The sequence below is a fragment of the Amblyomma americanum genome, chromosome 11 (assembly GCF_052857255.1).
Source record: "Amblyomma americanum isolate KBUSLIRL-KWMA chromosome 11, ASM5285725v1, whole genome shotgun sequence".
In the NCBI taxonomy this organism is placed as follows: domain Eukaryota; kingdom Metazoa; phylum Arthropoda; class Arachnida; order Ixodida; family Ixodidae; genus Amblyomma; species Amblyomma americanum.
In genome coordinates this window covers 15,528,719-15,552,737 of record NC_135507.1, presented here as the reverse complement: position 1 = coordinate 15,552,737, position 24,019 = coordinate 15,528,719, and the positions used below count along the sequence as shown (strand labels likewise).

The 24,019-nt window shown below is 43.0% G+C and overlaps 1 protein-coding gene across 4 annotated transcripts in view; it reads right to left on the bottom strand.

The window, feature by feature from the left end:
- Positions 1–24,019, bottom strand: part of LOC144110546 (phospholipid-transporting ATPase ABCA1-like) — an 80,616-nt gene that overhangs the window by 7,361 nt on the left and 49,236 nt on the right. For 3 of the 4 annotated variants that reach the window (XM_077643556.1, XM_077643558.1, XM_077643557.1), the window contains exons 28-46: positions 21,071–21,103; positions 18,956–19,104; positions 16,546–16,673; positions 16,086–16,184; positions 15,439–15,684; positions 14,677–14,845; positions 13,561–13,730; positions 11,371–11,548; positions 10,646–10,761; positions 9,963–10,107; positions 9,690–9,813; positions 8,933–9,062; positions 8,231–8,351; positions 7,496–7,665; positions 6,666–6,807; positions 3,696–3,830; positions 3,176–3,279; positions 1,980–2,072; positions 321–567 (exon numbers count right to left, since the gene is read on the bottom strand). In XM_077643556.1, the coding sequence (XP_077499682.1) occupies positions 321–567; positions 1,980–2,072; positions 3,176–3,279; positions 3,696–3,830; positions 6,666–6,807; positions 7,496–7,665; positions 8,231–8,351; positions 8,933–9,062; positions 9,690–9,813; positions 9,963–10,107; positions 10,646–10,761; positions 11,371–11,548; positions 13,561–13,730; positions 14,677–14,845; positions 15,439–15,684; positions 16,086–16,184; positions 16,546–16,673; positions 18,956–19,104; positions 21,071–21,103 (2,699 nt within the window). The remainder of the gene's footprint in view (positions 1–320; positions 568–1,979; positions 2,073–3,175; positions 3,280–3,695; positions 3,831–6,665; positions 6,808–7,495; positions 7,666–8,230; positions 8,352–8,932; positions 9,063–9,689; positions 9,814–9,962; positions 10,108–10,645; positions 10,762–11,370; positions 11,549–13,560; positions 13,731–14,676; positions 14,846–15,438; positions 15,685–16,085; positions 16,185–16,545; positions 16,674–18,955; positions 19,105–21,070; positions 21,104–24,019) is intronic. The other variant, XM_077643559.1, reaches the window with a different exon arrangement.

Here is a 24,019-nt window from a genome sequence, read left to right as displayed (position 1 = left end):
GCCTAGTACTGTGCATGTTTAGCGTTTTTGTAGATCACAATGGGCACTCCATCATGGTCATGCTGCATGGACACAATGAACTCATCTTCCCTTGCCTCTTACTTCCTTTTTGCTCTCTTCATCCCCCCTCCCAATATGTAAGATAGCCAACTGGTCATATGCTTTTTCAACATTTCCGCTTTCACATTCTGTCTCTCACTTTCTGTCCACAAATGAACGTCCTTTCTATTCTCCACCTCCTCTCCTGTTGCAGTCAATATGAGGCCGTGACGACCACACAGTTACACATGTAAGCACTTCTTTATGGGTAAAAATTTCACCTGATCGAGGGTGGTCTGCGTGACGGAGTAATCGTCTAGCGCCGAACTCTCACGGGCTGCCTCGAGCCGCCGGAAAAGGACAGCGAGGGGCACACTAGGTGAAACCTGGTACTCCATCTGGTTCAGGTGTTGCTCCCGAAGCTGGGCATTGGCTGCGCCAAATGACTGCTCCATCAGGGATGCCACGTGAGCCAGCTCAGTTGAAGCCCCGCCGACTTTCAGGGTCACCGTGTAGCCAGAGCCATACCTGTTAAGAAAAAATATGCGAGGCTGCTCTTGACATAGCTGACATCACTGTCAAAATAAAAAAATTCGGGAAGGGGGGGCACTTAAATACCGCCTTAAGAGCATGACGCGATAGCGTATTGGGTTAACTCTTACGTATGCCGAAGGTCATTCTCTACTTTACATTCATAGAACCCTGGGAGTCCTCATACCCCTCCCGGCACAGTGATGCAGCAGTTAAGTGATGTGCCACTGTCCTGCAATGGTAGGCACTCCCAGCGGTGGGCCTTGTGTAGCACAGTTTGCTTGGCCCGAGAGTTATCATTAATTTAACTGCCACGTGCCATGGCGGACAGTTTGCTCACTATCCGGAGGCCAGGTTGTGATGATGCTGCAAGCTCAGGTGACCTGGGTGGCCCACCTGCCTCCTAGGTTGCCCTCTCGGCGCCACCTGCTAGAGTCATGCTCGTGATTTTTCGCTCACAACGCCGTCGCCAGCAACACCAACGCCAGATTTTTTGGACACAGGGTCGTTAATGCACGTGCGTTAAAACTGTCCAAGCATATGAGCGGGCCCTGCGGGGATGCGACCTGAACAGGAGAAATGCAGCGGCTGCTTCGCAGTGCTCAAGGGCAAAGGTACAAAGCACCTGAGAGCTACAACAATACGCTTACATACTAGCAAGCCGGGTCTGAAGAACGCAGCACCAAGGTGGCTTCCCCGCAGTGCATTAGTGTAAAGGGACAAATAATTTGAAAACAACAAGGAATAGTTCCTAGCTACTTCCGCCATTGCTGTGAATTGACCGAAACTGTTGGAAGTTCCTTACATACAAATGACGATGCGAATGGGATAGAATATGGGAGTACTAGAAAAGGAGCTGCTGAGACCAAGTAGTAAGAAATGATAATTGACATTTTTAACGAGTGAAACTGCCAGTAAATACCTCTGTACCTCATTCAACAGTTATACTTTTCAAAATCAGGCGGTTTGGATGGTATGTCTTACTGGGTAATGCTTTCCTCCCAGTATTAACTAAAAAACATATTAACGAGGATTTTTATACTGTACATTGTAACTGATGTGCAAAAGTTAGGTTCATCTGAGAACTGAGTTATGGCTTTTCGTATTTAGCTGAAAAAAAAAATCATGCTTTTCGATTGATAATTAGAATGAAACATTTCATCCATCGCTGAAAGCCCCACCAAGCTAGATAGCCATTCCAGAGAAAATAACTTCCAGTCCATTAAAACCCTGCAGAAGAAAAGAACAGACAATGAATTAAGTGAAGTTAAATGTTCCTCTGTGCTCTGTTCACCATGCTTTTGCATCCTTTCCTGGAAGAATGTATTTGGAAACTACACTTACAGCCCATGGCCAATTTCCCAAGGAAATTAGTAAGAAAGCTTCAAGAGCAATGTATGCACACTCACTTGTTTTTGAGATGCTGTATACTCCCAAGGCACCGGAACTGCCCATTCACCATAATTGCCAAGCGACTGCACAGTGCCTCACACTCCTCCATGCTGCAGGAATTGGGAGAAATGTGTGATGACATCTCGAGGGTTTCAAGACAACACTCACAGATATTACAGAACGTTATACTAATTTAAGAGTAAAGCCAAGAGAAAACCAAACAGCTCAATAGCCGCAGTGAAATCTGTTCTAATTTTTTGTGCGACTACAGTAGAACCCCTCTGTAGTAAAGTGACTCAAACCAGCAAAAATCTTTACTATATCAGTTAATGGTGATGGCATGGCTCTGAGGATGCTCTCTGGTAATTAACTGACAACTTACTAAATACAGTGTTGGTTTATAAAAGAATTACTCAAAAGTACCTTTAATCCTGCTCTTGTTGTCTCTCTTTGTGATAATTATTTATTTTTGGTTATCACATCTCATGTTATCACGGTTTCCATTTTGCTTACATCTTGTGGAAGTACCACATTTGCAGAAATACAATGCAGCTATGAATAAAATGAGAGTTCGATTTCTTGTGAAATCCAAAGTTTTACATGAACACGATGCCATTTTCTGAAGCCTCAGCGTTGTTTAAGTTTAAGAGGCAGTAGTTAAGCAGCTTCCCTGTGCTTCGCGCTGCCGTGCTGTAAATGTTCGCCCTTTTCTTTCCTTCTCTACTCTTCACTGCACTTTTACTGTCTTTCCTTTCTCAGTGACCCATGCCACCTTCTTCCTGCTTTCATAGCAGCTTTGCTTTTTTTTTCGTGTGCGCTGCGCTTTGCCTTATGGCCCCGAGGACTTTCAGGAGTTGACTTCTTCTCACAGCAAGCTTGCTGGTGAAACTATTTCAAAGAGCATCGTTTTGTCATCTTTGGTATCCATTTGCCTTCATACGTTGGCCACATGTGTGCTGCGTTGTCATCATTTAGCAGGAAGTACGTCTACACGGCCTGACAGTCTGCTATAGCCGCTCTTTGAAAAAAAAAATTGTTACTATGACTGAAAAGAAGATGTACAGTCATCTGTGGAAGGTGAAATGGGACTGCAGTTTCACTTTACTATATCTAACTTTACCATACCAGGGTCCTACTGTACCACATGGCCTACACATATTCATTTAATATGTAAAAACTGAATGACTATAAGCATGCAACACATCCAGCTTGCCTGTGTGATGTCAGGATAACTGAGCGGCCATCGCGGACAATGTCCAAGATGCAGTCCCAAAGGAAGCGGCGAGCTTTGGGGTCCATGCCTGTTGTAGGTTCATCCTAAACAAGTATGCATCAGGAAGGAAAGAAAAGCAAAGATAAGTGGGAAATGGATCTTCAAAGGATCAGATTACCTTTGGCATGCAAGATTATGCAAAATAACAATAACAAAGAGGAACTGTTATTCGAGGACACAGAAGTCATAATGAGAACGGTAACTTATTCAGTTGAACAGTTTATGCATATAGTAATCAGTAATGCAGGACACTTTGATGCCTGAGCAGTTCAAAAAAATACTTGTAATGAATAGCTAAAGCAAGTGTAAGCGAGTGAATCACTGAACAAAAAAAATAAAAAATGAATCGCTGAGTGGTTGAGTTGCTAAATCAACGGACAAATTAATAAGTTATTGCCAACCACAACTTGAAGGAAAATGCATACATGGCCATTATACTGCGACTATAAATGGGTCTTACCAGGAACACCAAAGGCGGATCGCCAACCAAGGCAATGGCAGTGTTCAGCTTCCGCTTGTTGCCACCCGAATAAGTTCCGGCACACCGGTATGCATAACGATGAAGACCAAGCTTTCGGATGCCCCAGTCGGCAACCTGCAAGGTTGACACGAAATTCCGTTCGGTGTTGATGCACATCATGTTTCACACGACAGTACTGCTGGCACAATGATTTCCTCGAACCTTTCGAAAATCTCTTGCTGGATCTCAAAACAAATGAGTACATTTGTTTGTTTGTTTGTTTGCTTGCTTGCTTTTTGCACTATAATAGTTTTGCTAAAAATGCATCCTCTGCCACCAAGCCTCAATTTCAACACAGAACTGATGCAAGGCCTTTCTTTTTTTTTTTTTGAAGGCAGAAAAAGAAATTTCTTGAAGTACTCTCTCAAAAACATAACAACCTGCTTATAGCAGTGCAAAAAAATCTAAAAAAAACAACATTGTGAGCCATAAATGAATTAAGGTATCAGCATAAGGCTAAAACAATGAACAGGTGATCATTCGATGTGATGCAAAAAACTTGTGTTAGAAGCTTAACAAGGTGATGGTTCGGGCTAGTGGGTATGCGTTATGATCCATAGCGCAGCAACAAAACAGGGGACAACGGGGGTATTAGAAGCATTGGTTGCATTACATTTAGCTTTTATGCTGATTCCCTGGTGAAAATATTTCCCAGTGTCCAAATGGTACATGGAACAATTTCAATTTGGTTCCATTTGGAACCAAACTGAAATTCTTCCGTGAACCAGTTGGACTGGAAAAAATTTTCACCAGGGTTGCGTTTCCCATTGCATATTTGATTTTGTTGTCGCTCTTTCGTTGCACTGCTGTGTAGGCAAAGCCTTCGGAAGGGCGAAGGTGGGTGGATGGGTGGAAGCTCGTAGGTAGGAGGTCATCATCATGATCAGCTTGACTACACCCACTGCAGGGCAAAGGCCTCTTCCATGTCTCTCCAATTAACCCTGTCCTTTGCCAGCTGCACCCGCCCTATGCCTGGGAACTTCTTAATCTCATCCGCCCACCTAACCTCCTGCCGCCCCCTGATACGCTTGCCTTCTCTTGGAATCCACTCCGTTACCCTTAGGACCAGTGGTTATCTTGCCTTCTCAGCACATGCCCTGCCCACTGTGGAATCAGGGTGTAAAAGAGCCTTATGTCAAAATACTGGAAGGTAGGAGATGCATGTTTACTAATGGGTGCACCTCTGGGCACCCACTTTCAAGGGCTTCAGGGGGATACAGGCTTCACACAGGCCAGTTTCTTTTTTTTTTTTTTTGTCGAAAGAGCACTATACTGTTAATGCAGTAAAAATTTAAGAAATGATGGCCGATTTCATAGTTAAGCCAAATGCGAATCAGGCGTGCTAGCAGTTTGGTTTTCACTTCGGTTCCGGTGTTCAGATCCAGTGTTCACGGATTGCAGTTGTTCAGATAGCAATAATGAATTAATGTACATATATGCAGAACTGGTCATTCTCTACACTCATAGATCCGTGGGAGTTTGCCTAGCACTCCTGGTGCAGCGGTGAAGCGATGCGCCCCTGCCCCTCTATGGCAGGTGCTGCCATTGGTGAGACTTTGGTTGCTTGGGTTGGGCTGCGATCCAGGTTGCTCTTCACGAGCAGCCTCTCACGATTAATTGAGCTGCCCCCTGACATGGTGGGCAGGCTGCCCATGCTAACCTGCCCACAACTCATAGGGCAGGTGAGCAGCCTGCCACAAAACCGGCTTCAGGCAAACAAACACACAACAAGGGAAACACACAATGGCTAAATGCGGGGAATGACCACTATAAGTGCTAGCGCACTAAAAGTCAATTCTCACGAGGCCTTGCGACAGGGGCAGATTCATGAGTCACACTTAGAAGGGGCGACTGGACAGCGAAGAGGGGAGTGCGCCCTTTGCCACCTTGCCCCACCCTACAAATCTGCTTACCCCACCCTGTCGCAAGCTAGCCTTCAACTTGACTAAAACATGTAATCTATATACAAAGAAAAATGCTATGACACCACCAAGAATGCTTCACAACGAACGGCTGCTCAAAATTTTGATGAATGTATTCGGGAATACTGCAACCACATCCGCTCCTGGTTCAAGGCCATATGAAACATGCACGCTGAACAAGCTATGAAAAGGAGTTGTAAAGCTTTCACTTTAAAACAAAACAACAAGTGCACAGAAATGTATACTGCTTGATTAGACAACATAGCAGTATGCAACATGCAATGTGGTCATGCAAAATAATTGACCAAATGAAATCCATTCATTGACATGACTGCATGGCAACTAAAAGAAAAATGACACAATGGACAGCAAAACTATAATTCAAGCTCCACAGGACAGAACGAACTCTGGAATTATATGGGCCCGACTCTCTGCCCCCCGCTTCTGCTGCTGAAAGAAATAATAAAAACTACCGAAAACGTGAGGGGTAAGGGCGCTCCGTTGCACAAAAAGCATATCGACCATGATGAGCACGCAGTTTCAGCTTACTGGAAAAACTCAAATGCTGTCCCGGCTCAAATGTAAGCAAAGCCTAGCACCGTCCGAATCTGACTGATCCATGCGATAAACAACGACGAAAGGTAAGACGCCTTTGTATTGTTTTCCTGATCTCCAGATAATCTCTAAAGATACTGTGGTTTTGCCATGATTTTATTTATAAAAGTCAGCACGGTATCTGATCACTGCTGAATATTTGGAAATTTCTTTATATTTGAAAACTCTCAGCTATCAATTTCTCGACTCAAATATGAACCAAATAATAAACATTCTTCAATTCATTTTTGAAATTTCAGTTATTCACACAAACATAGTAAAAAGTGATCATCCGGTCTCAGGGCTGATTAGAGAGGTGAATAGCACTAAGTGACAATGCAGAACTTTACCTGATAAAGCCAAAAAACAGGAAACGAGGCGAAGTGCTACGAACCTTCTGAACATGCTTTTCAGGTATTCCACGAAGCCGAGCATAGAATTCCAAGTGCTCCCACCCAGTGAGCAAAGGGTCGAGTGCATCAAACTGTGGGCAGTAGCCGACGTTCTGCCGCGCCAAGTCTATCTGGGTACGGATACTGGAAATGAAAGGGCGTAAAAACTGATGCAATATTAAACAGATATATGTATGTGCACCTCACATACAGTATCAAGACATTCACATTGCCTTGATACTCTCACTGTTGACAACAGCAGTGGCATGTTGCAACACAGACTTGCACAGATACTTTTTCCAACAACAACCTGCTCATTATGTGTTGTAACTACTAGTATTACAAAACACTGTATTATAAAATTAAATTTCGTTAATTCAAGCTTGCCTTATTTTATCTACTAATTTGTACAAACTGACAGCATTAGCCCTGTAAATATTAAGTGTATTGAAGAAGCGAAATCTAGGTATGATTTGAACAAATTTTCAACTACAAATTATGAACAGCACCACACGGTGTGAACAGCAGACTTTTTGATGCTGATAGCGGCATATATATGCATATACATGATGATGCTGTAGTGATATATACATATTTATTTATTTATTTATTGTCACAGACCTGCCAAGTAACACTGTAAGATGCAATACTGTAAATATAGCAGCACCGAGTGCCACTACTACTTGAGGTCTGACCGTGAACAAGGCAGCAGTTTCAGCAAGTCACATAATAAATCCGCTATGCCCATTCAATGTTGCAAGCTGCAACATTTGGGGGCTAGGCTAGAGATCAACTATTGCATGGGCAGTTCTTATAATCCTGACCGACTGACCTGTAGCCCGAGATGTAGGCGTTCCCTTCGGTCACCTCTGTGTTCCCAGTGAGCATCTTGAACGTAGTGGTCTTTCCGGCCCCATTCACCCCAAGCAGCCCAAAGCATTCACCCGCCCTGACACCAACACAGAGATGATTCACAGCAGGATGTTGGCCAGCTCGGTACACCTGGGTGAAAAATTTGTGAAGTGAAAAACCCAAGAAATGGAGTTCAATACAGGTCAGAAACAACAGCTTGCGAGCAAGGTGCAACAAAATCAAATAAAGATTTCTTGTGCAAGCAAGCTATGAATCTTGAGCTGCCATAAAAAACACAAACAGTAACAATCGCTCTGCAATTCATGCATATTTTGGTGCCCTTCACAAGAACGACAGAGCACTCGCGCTTTTGTGACAGTCTTTGTCAAACACAAACACTCACACCGAAACGGACTGGTGGCTTAGTACATTTAAGGCAGCATGACACCACTTGTACAGAAGGAACTAAATGTTGGTGGTATGCGGTGCACTGATGTGAATTATTTGACACACTTCCTTGTAAACAATGCCCAAGCTCAAATATCAGACCAAAATATGATCATGCGTGGACACTGCACATATTGTACAAATTCTGCAAAGTATAGAGTTTGCACATATATGTCTCGGATCTGTGCTCTGTTTCTATTTGGCTATGCTTGCACATAAATAGCAGATCAAAAACAGACAGCCAATGTTTTAAAGGAAGACAGTTTACCTTGGTGAGGTCCACCACTCTGAGTATGGAATCATTTGCCTGGCCAGAGAGCACACGCTCCCTCTCCTGTACCACATCTTGGTCGGAGAGCTCTCTTGAGTCAAATGAAATTGGCCGTTGCCTAGCAGAAAGGTTAGAAAACAAAATGCGGTAATCAAGAGAAGAGTTGCTGTACTGTGTTGTGCTCTGAAGTACAGAAATGAAAAGGTACAATGCAACAATGAATTAATCTGCAGCTTTTTAAATTAAGAGCAACCAGTGCTGTTGATGGTATGTATCTGGCATGTGATGTTGTCCACTGTGACAAGAAGTGCATGCAAATCTTAAATATTAAAAGAAATACATACTATACGAGTCGGGTAATTCGAGAAACCGACACTTGAAATCTTACTCCTAGTCACTGAGAACAGAAGATCTATATAAGCAAGCAGGCGAGTTTTTAAACAAATGTTTTTTTATGCAACCAGCAACCCCCCAAAAATACTGATTTAATAAAGAAGAATAAAGAAGCATCACAATTTACAGTAAGCGGCATATTCACAGGTATACTATGCAGCAAGCAAATGTATCTCTAGTGCAAGCAATCTGAAGAATGTGAATAACTGCGCAATGCAATTAAAATTTTTTTTTTCGTTTATAGTTTGCTGTCAGAAGACACGTTCAAAAAAAAAAAAGGAGGAACCCAGGCTAGTGTGCACAAACCTTTTCCGCACGAAAAAATGGTACTGAAGGAGAAGTGTGAAGGCAAAATACACAATGCCCTGGATAGCAAGGCTGACAAGGTTGAGGCCCAGGAAGTCCCATTCTAGCGGATGCTTGAAGGTCTTCAAGCCTGGAATACAGTGCATCGAATGCTACTCTTGTAATGAACGTCTCAAAGCAATGCTGCTGTTCACTGAGCAGTAACTTAAAATTCATAACCGATCATGTCACTGAAACTAATGCGCTGAAGAAAAAAACAAACAAAAGAAAACGATGACAAGATGCTATTTTTCTGCCCAACCAATATGGCCACTGCTCGCAGTCTACCAAAGCAGCAAGTTAGTTATTTAAGTGTCAGTTCTGCATTCTTAAAATCGATTTCTGACAATAAAAACCATCAAAAACTTCCTCACAATTATCTACGTCCAACATTGTCAAGTTTGGGCGCAAATTTTTCTTAGCTGTGGCCTGATAAAATTATCACAAGAAAAATCCCCAATTTAAAAGTGGGCAGGGCAGTGCACAGGACGCCAAAGTTGGCAGTATTTTTGAAAAGTCTGCCTAGAAACTTTACTCATAATATAGAAAATGCCATCTAATGGCTCAAAGCATCAGAACACATACAGAGACACAACCATTGTTCTTTTTTGTCTTGTCCAGGAAGACAACTGGCTACTAAACAAACACTACTGGCAAGAAAACAAGAAACAAAGTACTAATGTTCAACAGTAGGACACATCAAAAGTGGAAAGCTTACCAAAACGTGCCAGAGCTTCAGCTGTGAGATGGTTGGAGAACATGTCCATCAGGCCTCTTCCTAGACAGTATTGTGGAAGCACCAAGAAGGCCTTACGCAGAATGCGGGCTATTGATTGGAGCTCCTGGAAGTAGTACAACGTGGTAGATGACAATAGTAAAACATTGCCATTGTAAGTGATGAGCAAGTTGTTCAAGAACCTCAAGAGACCTTGGTCACGACGTCTCTTACAATGCTTCTGCTGTTTCTACTTCAAGAACAATCAAACATTACCTTGTCATCAAAGAGCTCCAGAACGTACGTTGAAACCGTGCTCACAATGCCCACAAAAAGGTTGCAGCAGGCAAGTGTGACAAATGCGGAGCTCGGCACGCTGAAGATGAACGATGATGGGTACATCAGCGGAATGCTTGACCACCTGCAATATAATAGTCAGCATGACAAGAAAGAGAAAAAAGTGTGTTAAAGTGAGCAATATAAATTTCTGCATGCATAAGTCGCAACATTGTGCAAAGATCTAGTGTGACTGTTGGTTCCATGAATTTAGGAGAATCTCTCCTAAGGTGAAGCAGTTTCGATCAAAAAAGTAATCAATCATTAGCATCCATCTGAGTCTTGGGTGCTGCTATAAGGGAAAGCTATTCGGCTTTGTCAGAAACTTTGCATATGAAGAATAAAATTCATCGTGGTTCCAGGTACGAGTCCTGGGCCAGGACAAATTTTTCTGCAACTTCAAAGTTTGTGAGAAATATGAAGTGATGCAAAATTTCTTCAAGCTGCGTGCTCGTTCAGAAAGACCTGGAAACTCCAAGTCTCCTGAGAAAAATAAAATGAAAGACAAATTAATAAAGATGCACATGATTATTGCAATTATAACGGTACACTTGGTGAACAGCTTGCACATCCTGAAACAGACACTATCTCACTTCATACTGAAAAATGAAATGCTTGCTCACCCATACAGCAACAGGAGCAGAACCAGCCCACCAATGTTGTCATGGGAGACGAACGCTTCCTCTTTGAATGCCATGAAGACGAAGATGCACAGCACTGCTGGCACGACATAGTTGCACTGGAAAGCATCAGATTGAAAGATGCCTGAAAACTACGGGTACGTAAATTATTTTTTAACCGAGTTCAGTATGAATGCTCAGAAGTAATCTCTAGATAATTAGAGTTCAAAGAAGACCAAAGATTTGTTCAAATTAATAGGACCACCTCATGCTGATGGGATAAAAGAGTCAGTTTGAATAAAGCAGATGTTCGAATCAAGTGAACTCAATGGCCACCATGGTGGCTCAGTGGTTATGGTGCTTGGCTGCTGACCCAAAAGATGTGGGTTCGATACCGGCAGAGCAGTCGAATTTCGATGGAAGTGAAATGCTAGAGACCCGTGTACTTTGCAATGTTAGTGCACGTTAAAGAACCCTATGTGGCGGGAATTCCCGAGGCCCTCCCCTACGGTGTCCCTCAGCCCGAGTCGCTTTGGGACGTTAAACCCTATTAAATCCAAAATCCAAGTGAACCCAAATTAACAATAGTTTGCTAAGCCACATTTCAGGAACAACCGCACTTGGAATCGAGTAACAAAAGAAAGTTTCCAGCTTGTTTCTTAAAGCTGTCCAGAAATTACAGGATTTTAACAGGGAGAAAGTGTAAGCTAGAGAGAGTGAAAGCCCACCAAGTCCCAGGTGTAGTTGCCAATCCAGTAGAGAAAAGGCTTGAGGCCGCTCACAAACTGCAGGTGCTGGGAGCCTGAGGTGCGGTCCTCAATGAGGAACATGACGAAGCTGGCCGGCACAAAGGACATGGCGAAGATGACGCAGGTGGCGTGCAGCAGGCTCAGGCCACCACGCTTCCTGTGTGTCATGAGGAGATGCACACATTTCTCCGAATGAGGCAACAGAAGATCAAACAGGAAAGAACAATGGGGTCTGTACATGCTGAATGGTTATGAGCTATAAATCTGTCAGGAAGCTACACAGCTCTAGTGAAGATGATGGGCTTGTTTCATGGACACATGCACAAAAGAGCAAAGCAAAGAATATTGTGCCACTTGATTTCAACTACACATCCAACACTGAACACCGAAATTCTAATCACTTGCTCCTGAAATATACAGGTCTCTGAATGGACACAACATAATTAGTTTATTTGAATAAACCAAGCAAAAAACATGGTATCACTACCTTTTGCTCACCAGCTATGACACGTAACGAGCTTCAACAAAGAACGGGCCTTTCAGTGAACCCAAGAATTTTGCCTCAGGAGGCCCCAAAAGGTCTGCAGACTGCTGTTGCAGAATTACTTTACTTGATAGTTTTCAGTGCCAACCATACTAAAAAAAAAAAAATTGGCAGTGGCTGAGCTCAGCTATGCCAGGATATACGTAGCGAGAGCTGCAGTTCTCCCACTGGTTGCGCATGTTGTCGAGCTTGTTGTTGTAACTATAATGTTAAACATTGAAGAAGTATTCGGTGAAACACACTGTTTATATATTCAATTGTTTTGACAGAGATAAAGACTGCCCGATGATCGGTAAAGTAACACGCAGTTCTCTCAATGTTGCCTACACAGTATTTAGACTGGTTGGTTTCTCTCAGATACACAAGGTAAATAGTAGTTCCCCACTGTGTAGTATGAATGCAAGGATCGCTAGGTCCATACGAAGCGATTGTGATACACTGAGTCATATCACCTCAGCTTTCATGCACACAGCCACATATACGCTGTTTATCCACACGACCCCATACGCGGCTGCGGCGGCAGCCGAGCTCTGTCGTCATGCGCCTCGCACCTGCTGGCCTTCTTCGGTTTCCGTGCATGCGCACTCACGCACAGCGCCGGCGGGTACAGTCGGGCCGGCGCGGCTCCTCGCGCGGCAGCGGGGGCAAACTCTGATGTCATGCACCGCGCACCTGCTGCTCCTCTCTGGTTTCGCGCACGTGCACTATCGGCCTCCCAGGCTCACGGCAAAATGCTCGACTGGGTAGCATAGTGTAGCTCTCACTACAAAATCGTCTGCCAAAAATATTGTAAAATAACCAGCTACAAACTATGCAGTGTTATGCAATCAAGGAGTAGTAGGAGCCACAAGCACCGTGCTTCCATAACATCTAGCAGGCATGAATGTTGCTCTCAGTGTCAAAAATCAGTCCACACAGGACAAAAAGAAATTTTTTCTCCAATGCAGACTTCAAGCATAAAGCAATGAGCATCATATAATAGTTACAACAATGAATTTGTCAGTAGCTGTATTATCTTCAATGGACCAGTCATGTGGCTACAGGTAGCAATGGCATCCAAAGATACAACAAAAAACCAACATCGTATACAGTAGACTGTGTTTAAGACGGACTTGAAGGGACCAGAAAATTTGTTAGTTTTATTAGAAGTGCCCCGAAAAAAAATATGTGAGCATGCAATATGTGGCACATTGACACGTGCACAATACTGAGATTTGGCATCTCTCCGCCGCATGCAGGCAGGAGCAAAGATGCCCTGCCACTTCCGCATTGACAACAAAGCTTCCCGAAAGAAAGTGCATCCCCGCAAGGCAGCTTCCCCGCACAGCAGTGCAAAATGGCATGGAAGCTATATTTTTGGTGCACGCTTTCTTCCATGGAACTGTTTTAAGTTTTTCTTTTGCTTGACAAAGCTGGACAGACGCTCGTGACGGCCGTTGCGTGGGGATGCCGGGGTTCAGAATCGCTGCGAAAGTTCGTCTTGAGCTGATTTATTTTTTTTACATTGAATCCTATTGGGAACACACTGTCCTTTGTTAAAATTGTCCTAATGGGAGTCGACTGTAATAATAGTAGTATTGCCAACCAACCCTCTCAGAGGAATTGAACAACACACAATGACTCACAGAAGTTCGTCCTGGAGCTGTGCTTTAGTGAAGTTCATAGGATGGTTGATGACTGACATGCCGTAGAGGCTGGCATCAGCTTCAGATGGTAGGTGTGCCCGTAAAAGCACGTTGTTGATGGCGTTCATGTATGCCACGGATGAGACCCAGCCCTTGTTGTTGTACCAAACCTGTTGCGATCCATGCAGAGTCAGTATGCTACTCACACATTTTAGTTCTGCAAGAATACAGTATTTCAGGGGCTCTCAAACTGGGTTCTGAAGAATTCTGCAAACAAGTTTCATTCCCAGTTTTGGTGATAAATGCACCCATATGCCATACACCCATATATACCACAAGTGTTCTATCAAAGACAGCTACAGTTTAAGGTGGTGCTTAATGAATTTAAGCAGAGATTTTTGAAAGCATGTAACAATCACCAACAAGCTACTCGCAGGAAGAGAAGCTAGCTCTGTGCAGAGAAGAGGCGGGAGATTTTAAAAAGTAAAAACAAATATCAAAAGTAAAAATAATAGATATGAAATCTTAGAGTGGGACAGCTTGTACCCTGGTGCTTACAAGGTCCTTAGTTTAGCAATAAGTGTACAGATGCTTGAGCCTCTGACAGCTAACTCTGAATGAGCTCAATGACTCCTTTCAACACATCAAGTGGTCCGCCATGATGACAATAATATCTTCCCTATCATCAGCACATAAACTTTTGGTCAAAGCAAGCTTTTCACAGCTTCCAATGAAATAATTGCTTCTTGCTAATATAAGAGATCCTCATAGTAAACATCCTGCCACAGTGAATTCATAGCCTTAAAAGCTCTTGACCCCTATGTTGCAGTCACAAATTTGGCATGATACAAAACTGTTCTGCAGCTGCACTTGTGACATGCACAGGTATTTTATGAAAGAGCTTTCACTAGTTTATGACAATCATACCAATAAGAACAATGTTCAACGATGTAAGCCAGTAAATCTAAACACCACACAAAATCAACACTTTAAACCCCCCCCAACTCCACCCCTTCTCTCCCCCTCCCTGGTTCTCTGCATCAGCGAACAGCCACTCAGTGTACAAATTTTGCTTGAAGTTCAGCACAAAGACCATGTTAAGCAAAATCAACAAACCTTGACATTGTCCTGCACTCGGGAGCTGTCCACACCACGACGTAAGGCAACGACTGCTGCTGAGAGGTTCAGGCCACCAGGGACATCCATTTTTGAGATAGCTTCCTCGATAGCGGTAAGGTTGACTGAGGTGAGGTGATCCTTAACTCCAAACTGGACGCCACCAAATCTAGACGGCAACGTGTTTGTGGTATTAAAAACATAAACGCTCCTGCATTGAGTGGCCGTCATCTCACAGTGCACATGAATCAAGCAAGGCTCAGTAACGTGAGTGCAATAAAAATAAGAATCATGACAACAGCATTTTTGCTGGCTGCAGTGCTCAAATATAAAGCTCTAACAATTAAGTCTCATAACTCTTCTTTGTTGGTGTCGACTGTTACACAGATAGACTTTCTTTTTTATAAAAGGCTGAAAGTGAATGACAAGAAGTGACACTTTAAGTTTCTGACACTTGAGGCTTGTGTACATGACAGATACACTAACAAGCAGAGTTGCTCGACAAATGCATGCAATCAGCAACCTCCAGTGGATTCACTGGTTATAGACACCAAGTAAAGTTGGATTTCAAAGGAGAATTAATGACATGATTTATCTTTTTTTGACCTGTGTGGACCTTTCCTTAGCTTAACTTCTAGCTCAATGTGTCAAGCCTATCAAAATTAATTAAGCAAGTTTCCGGCGGCTACAAGGACCAAACAAACGTACATGAAACCGCTAGCAATACTGGTGAATGCCTGTAATAGCCAAGTGATTATGCACCTTGTTTTGTGATATGGATTCCATGTCTTGACAAGCCAGTCTGGGACGTCACGGCCTGTCACATTGAGCAGCACATCAGTAGTGGCGATACGAACAGCCGGCGGTGTGGGTCCACCCGCATCACGGGTGCACTGCTGGGCCCCACTGGTGCAACTGCAAGTGCCGCCACCCTTGGAGGACTGATAGCCATAGGGGGCGCCGGGCACCACGACACTCCCGTTCACCATTTCTTCACACCGCAGACCACTGTCAAAGAAAGTATGCGAGAAAAATAAAACAAAACATACCTTTATAAAGAATTGATTTTATCCATGAAGGCCATTTGCTTCCAAGAATACACTTCGGATGTGGTAACCACCATGAGTCTAAAATTTGCTAAGATTTTTAAAAATTGGCATTTTTTCATAAAAGTGCAGTCAACCTTGAAGATGGTGTACAAGATAAGTGCACTAGCTGTGCGGTCTTCTCAGCATCGTTCGAATAATAAAGCGGTGCACAGGCTCTCAGTACCTCACTAACTTACTGAGTGTGACCTGTCTACTTGTCATCTCCCTGCAAAGTCCTTTGTTTCCAATCGCGCAGAAGATATGTTGATGTGTTTATATTGAGAAATGCATAAGTAGTTAGAGCCTTTAAAAGGGCCCCACCTGAGAGGTTCCCCCTTGATGCAGCGGGCTCCCAAGCCTGTTCGAGAGAGGAGGCCATCCGTGTACTTCTGGGCCAATGGGCTAGATGTGTCTTCAGAGCTGAAACAAGAGGCTCACGGAATAAGTTCAGTCATTGAGGTACGCCCCCAATATGAAGACAATATTAAGTTTGCTTGAACCCTCAATATCGTATGACATGCACTGCTCATTCACAAACTTATCGTGCTTGCTTCACAGATTTTAAAAGTCAGAACAAACAGATGTGAAAAGCATCACTTCATGAAGAAAAGCTTTGAGAACTTTCACATTACAACTTGTCTTTCAAGCTCAGAAAGGCCAATAACTTCAGCTGTGCGAGAATGCGTGATCAAGTGCATGAAAACTCACTGCCAACTAAGTTGGCTATACCACAAAAGTGGCATGCATAAAGCCCAGCATATCAAGACACCTGTTGTCTCACCCATAAAAAATGTAGTTTGGTGGGCCATACACCCATGGTGTCAGCTCCAGAGGCGGTTCTTCAGACATCGGTGGAACCAGTAAGGTGAACAACAGAGCCAGCAGCACATACAGGGCGGGCAGGATTATCTGAAAGGGCAACGAGACATGGACAGAGAAAATAAGGTGTCACCATGTGGAAGTCATATCACAGCAATGCAAAGTGCAAGGGATTCGCCATGCTTTAATATTACAAGTTAAACATACTAAAATGAGAAACTATAAGAAACAGCATAAGTAAACAAAAATTCGTTACCTGGAGAAATCTTCACTAATTTTCCGTATTGTGTACACACTCTTAACCGCTTACTGCCCAGTGTCGTGAATTCGCAGCATACTGTTTGCACACCACGTACTCATTACTTCACAGAGCTTGCTAAAAAGTTTGGTATCAATAGGTTCTAAGCACCTAGTGCTTTTACCGTAAAAATGTTTGGCGTCACTGTAAGCAAGCTGTGTGAAGACATAGGGGCCGCTAATGTGCCATTTCCAGCCAGTGTCCAACAATTCTTCGTCTCTCAATTTCTGGTAAATGTTGCGGGGAAGATAGGAAGACATTTGTTGGAAAAAAAATGTTTCCTGTCTCTGGGCCTTCCAGTTGGTTCGTAGCCTTCAATATGGTCTTCCACACAACTCAGGCTAGCTGCAGAACAAATTGTTGCTGACTGGTGACGTGGGGCGTTTTCAATTTATGCCAGTGCTAACAAAATTCTGGTATCGATTTTTGAATGCAGCCACATTATCTAGCGTAATGTAATGGTAATGATTTTTTTTGCTTTGATTTCTTTGCAATTTGGACATTAAAGAGTTAAAGGAACACTAAAGCCAACAACACCAAATTGTCATTCTTAGTAAATAGTACAGCCTTGCCCAGTTTCATCTCCTTCAGTAATTAACCAGTAGAAGTGGCCAAGTTATGAATGCTATTGGCTGCCTGAATAAAAAGGAACATGCTCTGAAGTGCAACCTGACTACGTAATATTCTTCTTTATAGGACATCTTTTGCGTCCATAGAAAAATATCGTACAAACCCGGAAAGATAAGGGACGCAGTAAAAGAAGAAACAATATGCAAATACTGGATACAACGCCAATGCCAGCACTATTCACTGCGTTGCTTTGGATCTGTAGACGTTTGTTTAGGAGAGCAAAATATTTACTGAGAAAACTGGATTCAAACTTGGAATACATTTTTTTTCCCACCTCTGGATTCAAACTTGTGATGTCAATACCAAAAATGAATGCATGAACATCGTTTGGATGTGAATAGCAGTGTAGCCTAGCTTCTGAGATCTGGCTCGAAAAACTGTTTTGGCATTGCCACAGTTTGCTTGCGAAAGCGGCCAGAGGCACAGTGGCACCTGTATTTCATTTCTCGACCTTTTATCACTTTTAAAAAGCTTTGTTTTTAATGAACACAGCCTCTTTTTCATTAGAATGTGGCAATCTATCAATAAAGGCCAAATTATATTTGTCCTCAGTGTTTTTTAAAAAGAGCACAGCTCTTCAACGTCCATGCTATGTTGCGTAATTTGCTCATATCGTTCACATTTTTGCCAAGTTTTCTCAGCATTATTTATTATTGTTCACGTATGTACTGTTATCCGGATATACTTTGTCTAGAGTGTTCGAACAGCATACTCTGTTGTGCATTTATGACAGTCGCCACTACCTGGCAGGCTTGAAGTAGCTTTTAAAGGTACGAGGAGCTAAACACAATCCATGGGAACGTACAGCCCCCGTCAAAAGTATACAGCCCAAGGGGTTTGCTTCTAAGCTGTTTAGCAGAGCTCGCTAGCATATCCAGCAGTCCAAAGCTTGGGAGGATTGAGGATGCGAAGCGATTCCTCTTTCGAGAGATTACGGTCGCTGAGGATGCATAATGAGGCATACAGCAGGCCTCACAAGCAAACCCCTTGGGCCGTATACCTTCGACAGGGGGTGTACATGCAAAATAAGGTCAGGTTTCAAGCCGTAGGCCACTTGTCAGTGATGCAAGTCCACTCCTCAGTGCACCTTTCAAGTGCTCCAGATAGGTGTGTAGATAAGTGTACTTACTACTGCGACTAACATGTTATAGGAATAAATAATGTGGTAACAAACCAACCTACAGTTGTGTTAAAAGGCAACTCACTGACTGAGTGGTCTTCACTGAATAAATGGCAGATAAATTGGCTGGTCACATGACTGGCTTGACTAGTTCATTTGATTGCTTTGCTGAATGAGAGACGAGAGAAATAAACGAATAAGTGAAGCAATGTAAAACACACAAACAAGCAAGTGATTAAGAGTGAGTGGACAGGTCAATAATTCTCTAAATTGGCTGGTGCACACATAACATCCCTGAATTGCACTGCACTTGAAATCGCTCACCTCGCAGAAGAGTCCCTTGTAGTTGCGTGTATTCCGCATGAAGCGCCGCCGGTACATGGCTGCCAGCTGCCGGCGATGAAGCAGGGGACCCACGGCCACTTTCTTGACAATGGGTGGCGCGGGAAGGTCACTGTCACCATCTGTACCTCCTGGTAAAGGTGGGGTGGGCAGAGATCGAGCAGAACCACATGTATATATGTAAGTGCTGCTGAGAACAGTGGCAAACTCGTGCAGATTTGTGCTTACATGCCCCAGGTCAGCTGAGGTGCTTGCAGAAACTATAATTGGGGAAGAACAGACAGACAACAAGACATTCCTTTTGTTTTGAGTTTCCGTGCTTCCTTCCATGAGAGAGTTACGGTGATCAAACTGAGTGGAATAAGTTGCAGGTATTCCTATGTAATTAGCAAAACAGTTTAGCACAGGTAAAATAATGCATACAAGCCACTGTGACATCGCACAGTAACCTGAACTAGCCCCATTTAATCTAGCCTAGTATAACCCTGCTTAACCTTACCTTGCCTTGCCTTGCCTAGCCTACTCTGGTTTTAAACTAGGTTAGGCAGAATAATGTTCCTGAGCCACTGCAAAACTGCGCTGTAACATGAACAAGTCTCATCTAACCTAAACTGACCTAACCTAACCTTGCCTTTGCCGTCCTGTAACTTCAGCAGACTGCACTGTAACCTGAGTTAGCCTAGCCTAGCCTTGTTTTGCTTTGCACTGCCTTTGCCCTAAATTAGCTTTGCCTAGCCTTGCTTAGTAACCTGGCCTACTCCAAATAATATTGCCACATGCCTTACAATATCTCATACCTTGCACGCGAAATCAACATTATCATGTGTCTTTCTTAGGAAGAGCCGTGCTTGCGATTTCAAATCATTCACTTGCCACAGTGCTCTCAGCACTTTCTTGAATTGTAACTGCAACTGCTAAGTAAGCTAGAATATATATATCTGGTGCAGCTGGACTGATTGGATGACTACTGGCTGTGCTCGTTGCTGCTACTGAATCTTACACCTAGCGTCAAAAGCTAGTGTAACATATAAGTTGCAAGGAAATAATAACTGCCGCCTACAGTAGGCCTGCAGCACGACAATTAGAACTGCATTACAGTGTTGCCATATTACAGCATACACCACGTCTTCATTTTCAGCTCCAAGCATAGGCTGTGAGAAAAATAATTTTGCTGCTGTTCTTTTTTTCAACACATTGTAATTGTTTGATGCTGGGTAAATAAGGTGGTGTGTCCTGGATTTATTTGGGGTGGCTGGTGGCAAATCCAACTTCTAAAAATGTCTCTCTATACCACATTCTGCTATAATCTAAGGAACCTCTTATGCAGGGCTATGGCACCTTCATCTGAGGGTGCCTGACTACATCTGAGAGTACAATGCTTTCGATCGCCAATTTAACGACACTTACACAAACATATCCTTTGCGTTCTGCTCGTAACTGGACGGTACCTTTCGTACGAATGACATTTGGCCAGCAAATGCTTGCACATGCTCTGCCCACTCTGATAAACTATTTTCGCCAAAATAAAGTTAATATTGAAAATGCTAATAAGAAAACAATACATTCATTCTTTCTCTCGCAAATGTAATTTTTCAGGTTTCCTGCAGTGTGTTCCTCCTGTGTCTTTTGGATTTTTGTGGGTTTGTTGCTATGTACAATGGCTGTTATTTGCTGATAATGTTTATCATTCATATCGTGCTTTACCTTTAAAAACAAAAAAGACTGAATTATGCGTAGTAAGAGCTACAATGTCTGCAAATGTGCTGTAATGTACTGCCTAAATTGTAAGTGCACCAAATGTTATTACCGACACCTCGCTGTTTTGCCATGTAATGGGGCCCGAGCGCCGTCAAGTGAATTAATGTTCACTTTTTGTCTCGGGTCCCTCATTTCTTACTGAAATGGAAACGAACTTCAAAGGGCGACGGGCTCACGCTCTTCGAGTTCACACAAGACTCACACAAACATGCGGAGTGCGAAACCAGGTGCTGTACCCGTGCAAACCACGGACATGCAAATGCTGATCAGGACACGGGACAGCAAAAACAAAATGAAATGGTACATAATACAGGAAAGTAACAAAAACGCCAGACTCACTAGACATATCCGCTGCCAGGTGCTGCCTTGCGGCTGTGAGGTGGGCACCAGCGACGCATGGAACAAGCGCATGGCAAGCAATATGGCAACAGTAAGCGACAGCAACAAACCCCGCCAACACCCATTACAGAGGGGCCTCACTTGAGCAGGCTAAAGGGAGGGGGCCACTGCTTTCAAGCCACGAAAATCTCGAAAAAAAAAAAAATCGAATTTTAGAAAACACCGGATATCATATCTATAGGTTTTTCTAATTATATCCCAAACAACTTCACCCAAAAAGAGTGCAGAAGTGACTTTAAAAATTTATTTTGTGAATGTAGGTAGCAAAAAGCTGGCTGAAATCTCAGTGAAAATACCAGTTTTCTTAAAAGTGTTTTTTGACCTGAGTGCCCTGCTTGCAGAAAGCGGAGCACAATGGCTTCAAGGATTTTCATGCTGTTTGGTTGCATTGTGTTCCTTGATAAGTTCTTTACAGAGCAATGTTTCTAGATTTTTGAATTTGTTACTTTTTTATTCCATCACTAATTTGACATAACGATAATGGGAGCATTAAAGAACCGTGGATATAACATTCTGCATAGAAAAATATCAGACTGCTAAATATATGTGGAGAATGTCACTACATCGACCATTCCTTTGGCTAGAACTTAAAAATGACTGCAGACTCCTAATGTGTATTGGTGTCACGCCAGGCTTTCTGCAAGTTAGGTATAGCGATGAAGCATATAAATATTTACAATGTCGAAAAAACTAGAGATACTACGATGAAATTTTATGTTTAAGCATTTAGTGGACTGTCGAATAAGCAATGCCACATTTCATTGCTCGATGCTAAAAAATAAAAAAATTCACCTCCGAAAGCCGCATTCCTCCTTAACGGGACACAGCGGACAAACTGAAGCTGCTCAGCATCATTACACTACAGCATTCTAACAACAAAGAGACCACTCTCACCAAAAACGGGGCTTTTATGAGCTAGAAACGACCAAAAAATAATATACATGTATTGCCATCATTGGCAGATTTTGCACGTGAACTGCATGCATCGACGCCGAATTTTGGACATGGATCCCATAGGCCATGCTACGCCGCCAGTCTCTTCAAAACAGTAGCACCAATCGGTCTGTCTCGGTTTAGACTTAACAAGTTTTGATCAAGTGGAAGGAAAATTTTCAATTCAAATTTCTCAGCCATATAAATATGTCTTCTGCACCTGGACAAACGATAACATGTAGAAAACCACATAAATTCTCAGAGTTGTCAGTTATGAGATTTGGACATGACACTCAGTTACGTCATTTGGCCACTACATTTAGGAAGACCAGTAATGATATTCATTATGACAACTGCAGTGCTCTTTAACCAACAGAATCTCCCCCATGCAACTACTGCAGTGAAAAAAACAATAAAATGCGTTAAAATGTGAAAAATACTTAGTGAGCAGGAAAAGAGGTTTCCTAAGTAAAAGCTGACTTACAAGAGCAAAGCGTACCTGGTAATATTGTACCTAGCCCCAAAAAGTACTAGTGGTTTGAAATCTGCTATCAGCAAGTTTGTAATTTTTTTTTAATGTTTTCTGCACTGGTTATGGCCACTTCACAAGCTAAAACATGCTCAAGTGAGGCCACCTGATCGATCTAACCACCACAACATGCCACCTTCCAGGCAACAACAAAAAAAGTACAAAAAAGCTCCAAAACAAAAAGAAGCAACAGGACGTCTACTGCTAAAAACAGCACAAAACACACTGCAAGATTTATCATGCCACTGCAAACAGTCCCTAGGCCTTCTCTATCTGTTCAACGGCACGTTATGCATCAATGCAACATGAAAAAGAAAATGTCTTTCACATTGGCTTTCTCAAGCCAAACAGCCAAAAACTTTGTTTCCGGGAGACTTTCTTGTGAGCACGCACACAGCAAAGCCAAACAACTACTGCAGCAAGCAGACCGTTTAGCAAAATAAACACGACACACTGGCACTACATCACGTATCCCGACATCCTGGGCGTGTGTTGAAGCAGCCTGTAGGAAATGTGCAATGCGATGCTTCTGATGTCAATGCTGCTCCTAGGGGAAGTAATGTGAGTGACTACACATGGCGACAACAGCAAATGAGAGCAATTTTCACACTACGAGGAACACTAAATTGACTAACCTTTTTGCCAACAAAGCAAGTAATCGACGTGACTGCCTGATTGTAATGATGACTACTTGCTTCTTATCAGTCGCAACTCGAGGCGAAGTTTGGTTTGGTTTATGGGGTTTAACGTCCTAAAGCGACTCAGGCTATGAGAGACGCCGTAGTGAAGGGCTCCGGAAATTTTGACCACCTGGGGTTTTTTCACGTGCACTGACATCGCACAGTACACGGGCCTCTACAATTTCGCCTCCATCGAAATTCGACCGCCACGGCGGGGATCGAACAAAGGCGAAGTGTTAACAGCTTCACATCTGCAGACCTATCTCATGAGACGTGTTCAGTAGCACCAGTTAACAATGGTTTCCACGCAAGCAGAGTGCAGTTACGCCACCTCTATGTCAAGTGATGGCTTCTGCATTAAGGTGATAGGCCACATCCATATCGCCATATCCAAAGAAGTAATGAAACGGCACGAAGTGCATGTTATCAGTAAAAAAGCAGCCAGTTTGTGTTTAAATGATAGCTGTGAGTTTTGCAATGCGTGCAGGTGGTACAGTGCATTACAAACAAAAGATGAAAAAAAGACCGCACGTCTTTCGTCCATATTGTGATGCACCATGTGCAATGATATACCAACTAGCTGCAGTTTTTCTGCAGTTATAATGAGGCTATCACTACTACAGCTATCGCAGCTATCACTGGGCACATACATGTGATTTTTTATGCTGATTTCATAACTGCATTTTATTATAAGCTAGCTAGTAGAGTTGTGGAGTAATTACAATTAATGCCCTCATAAAGTCGTCC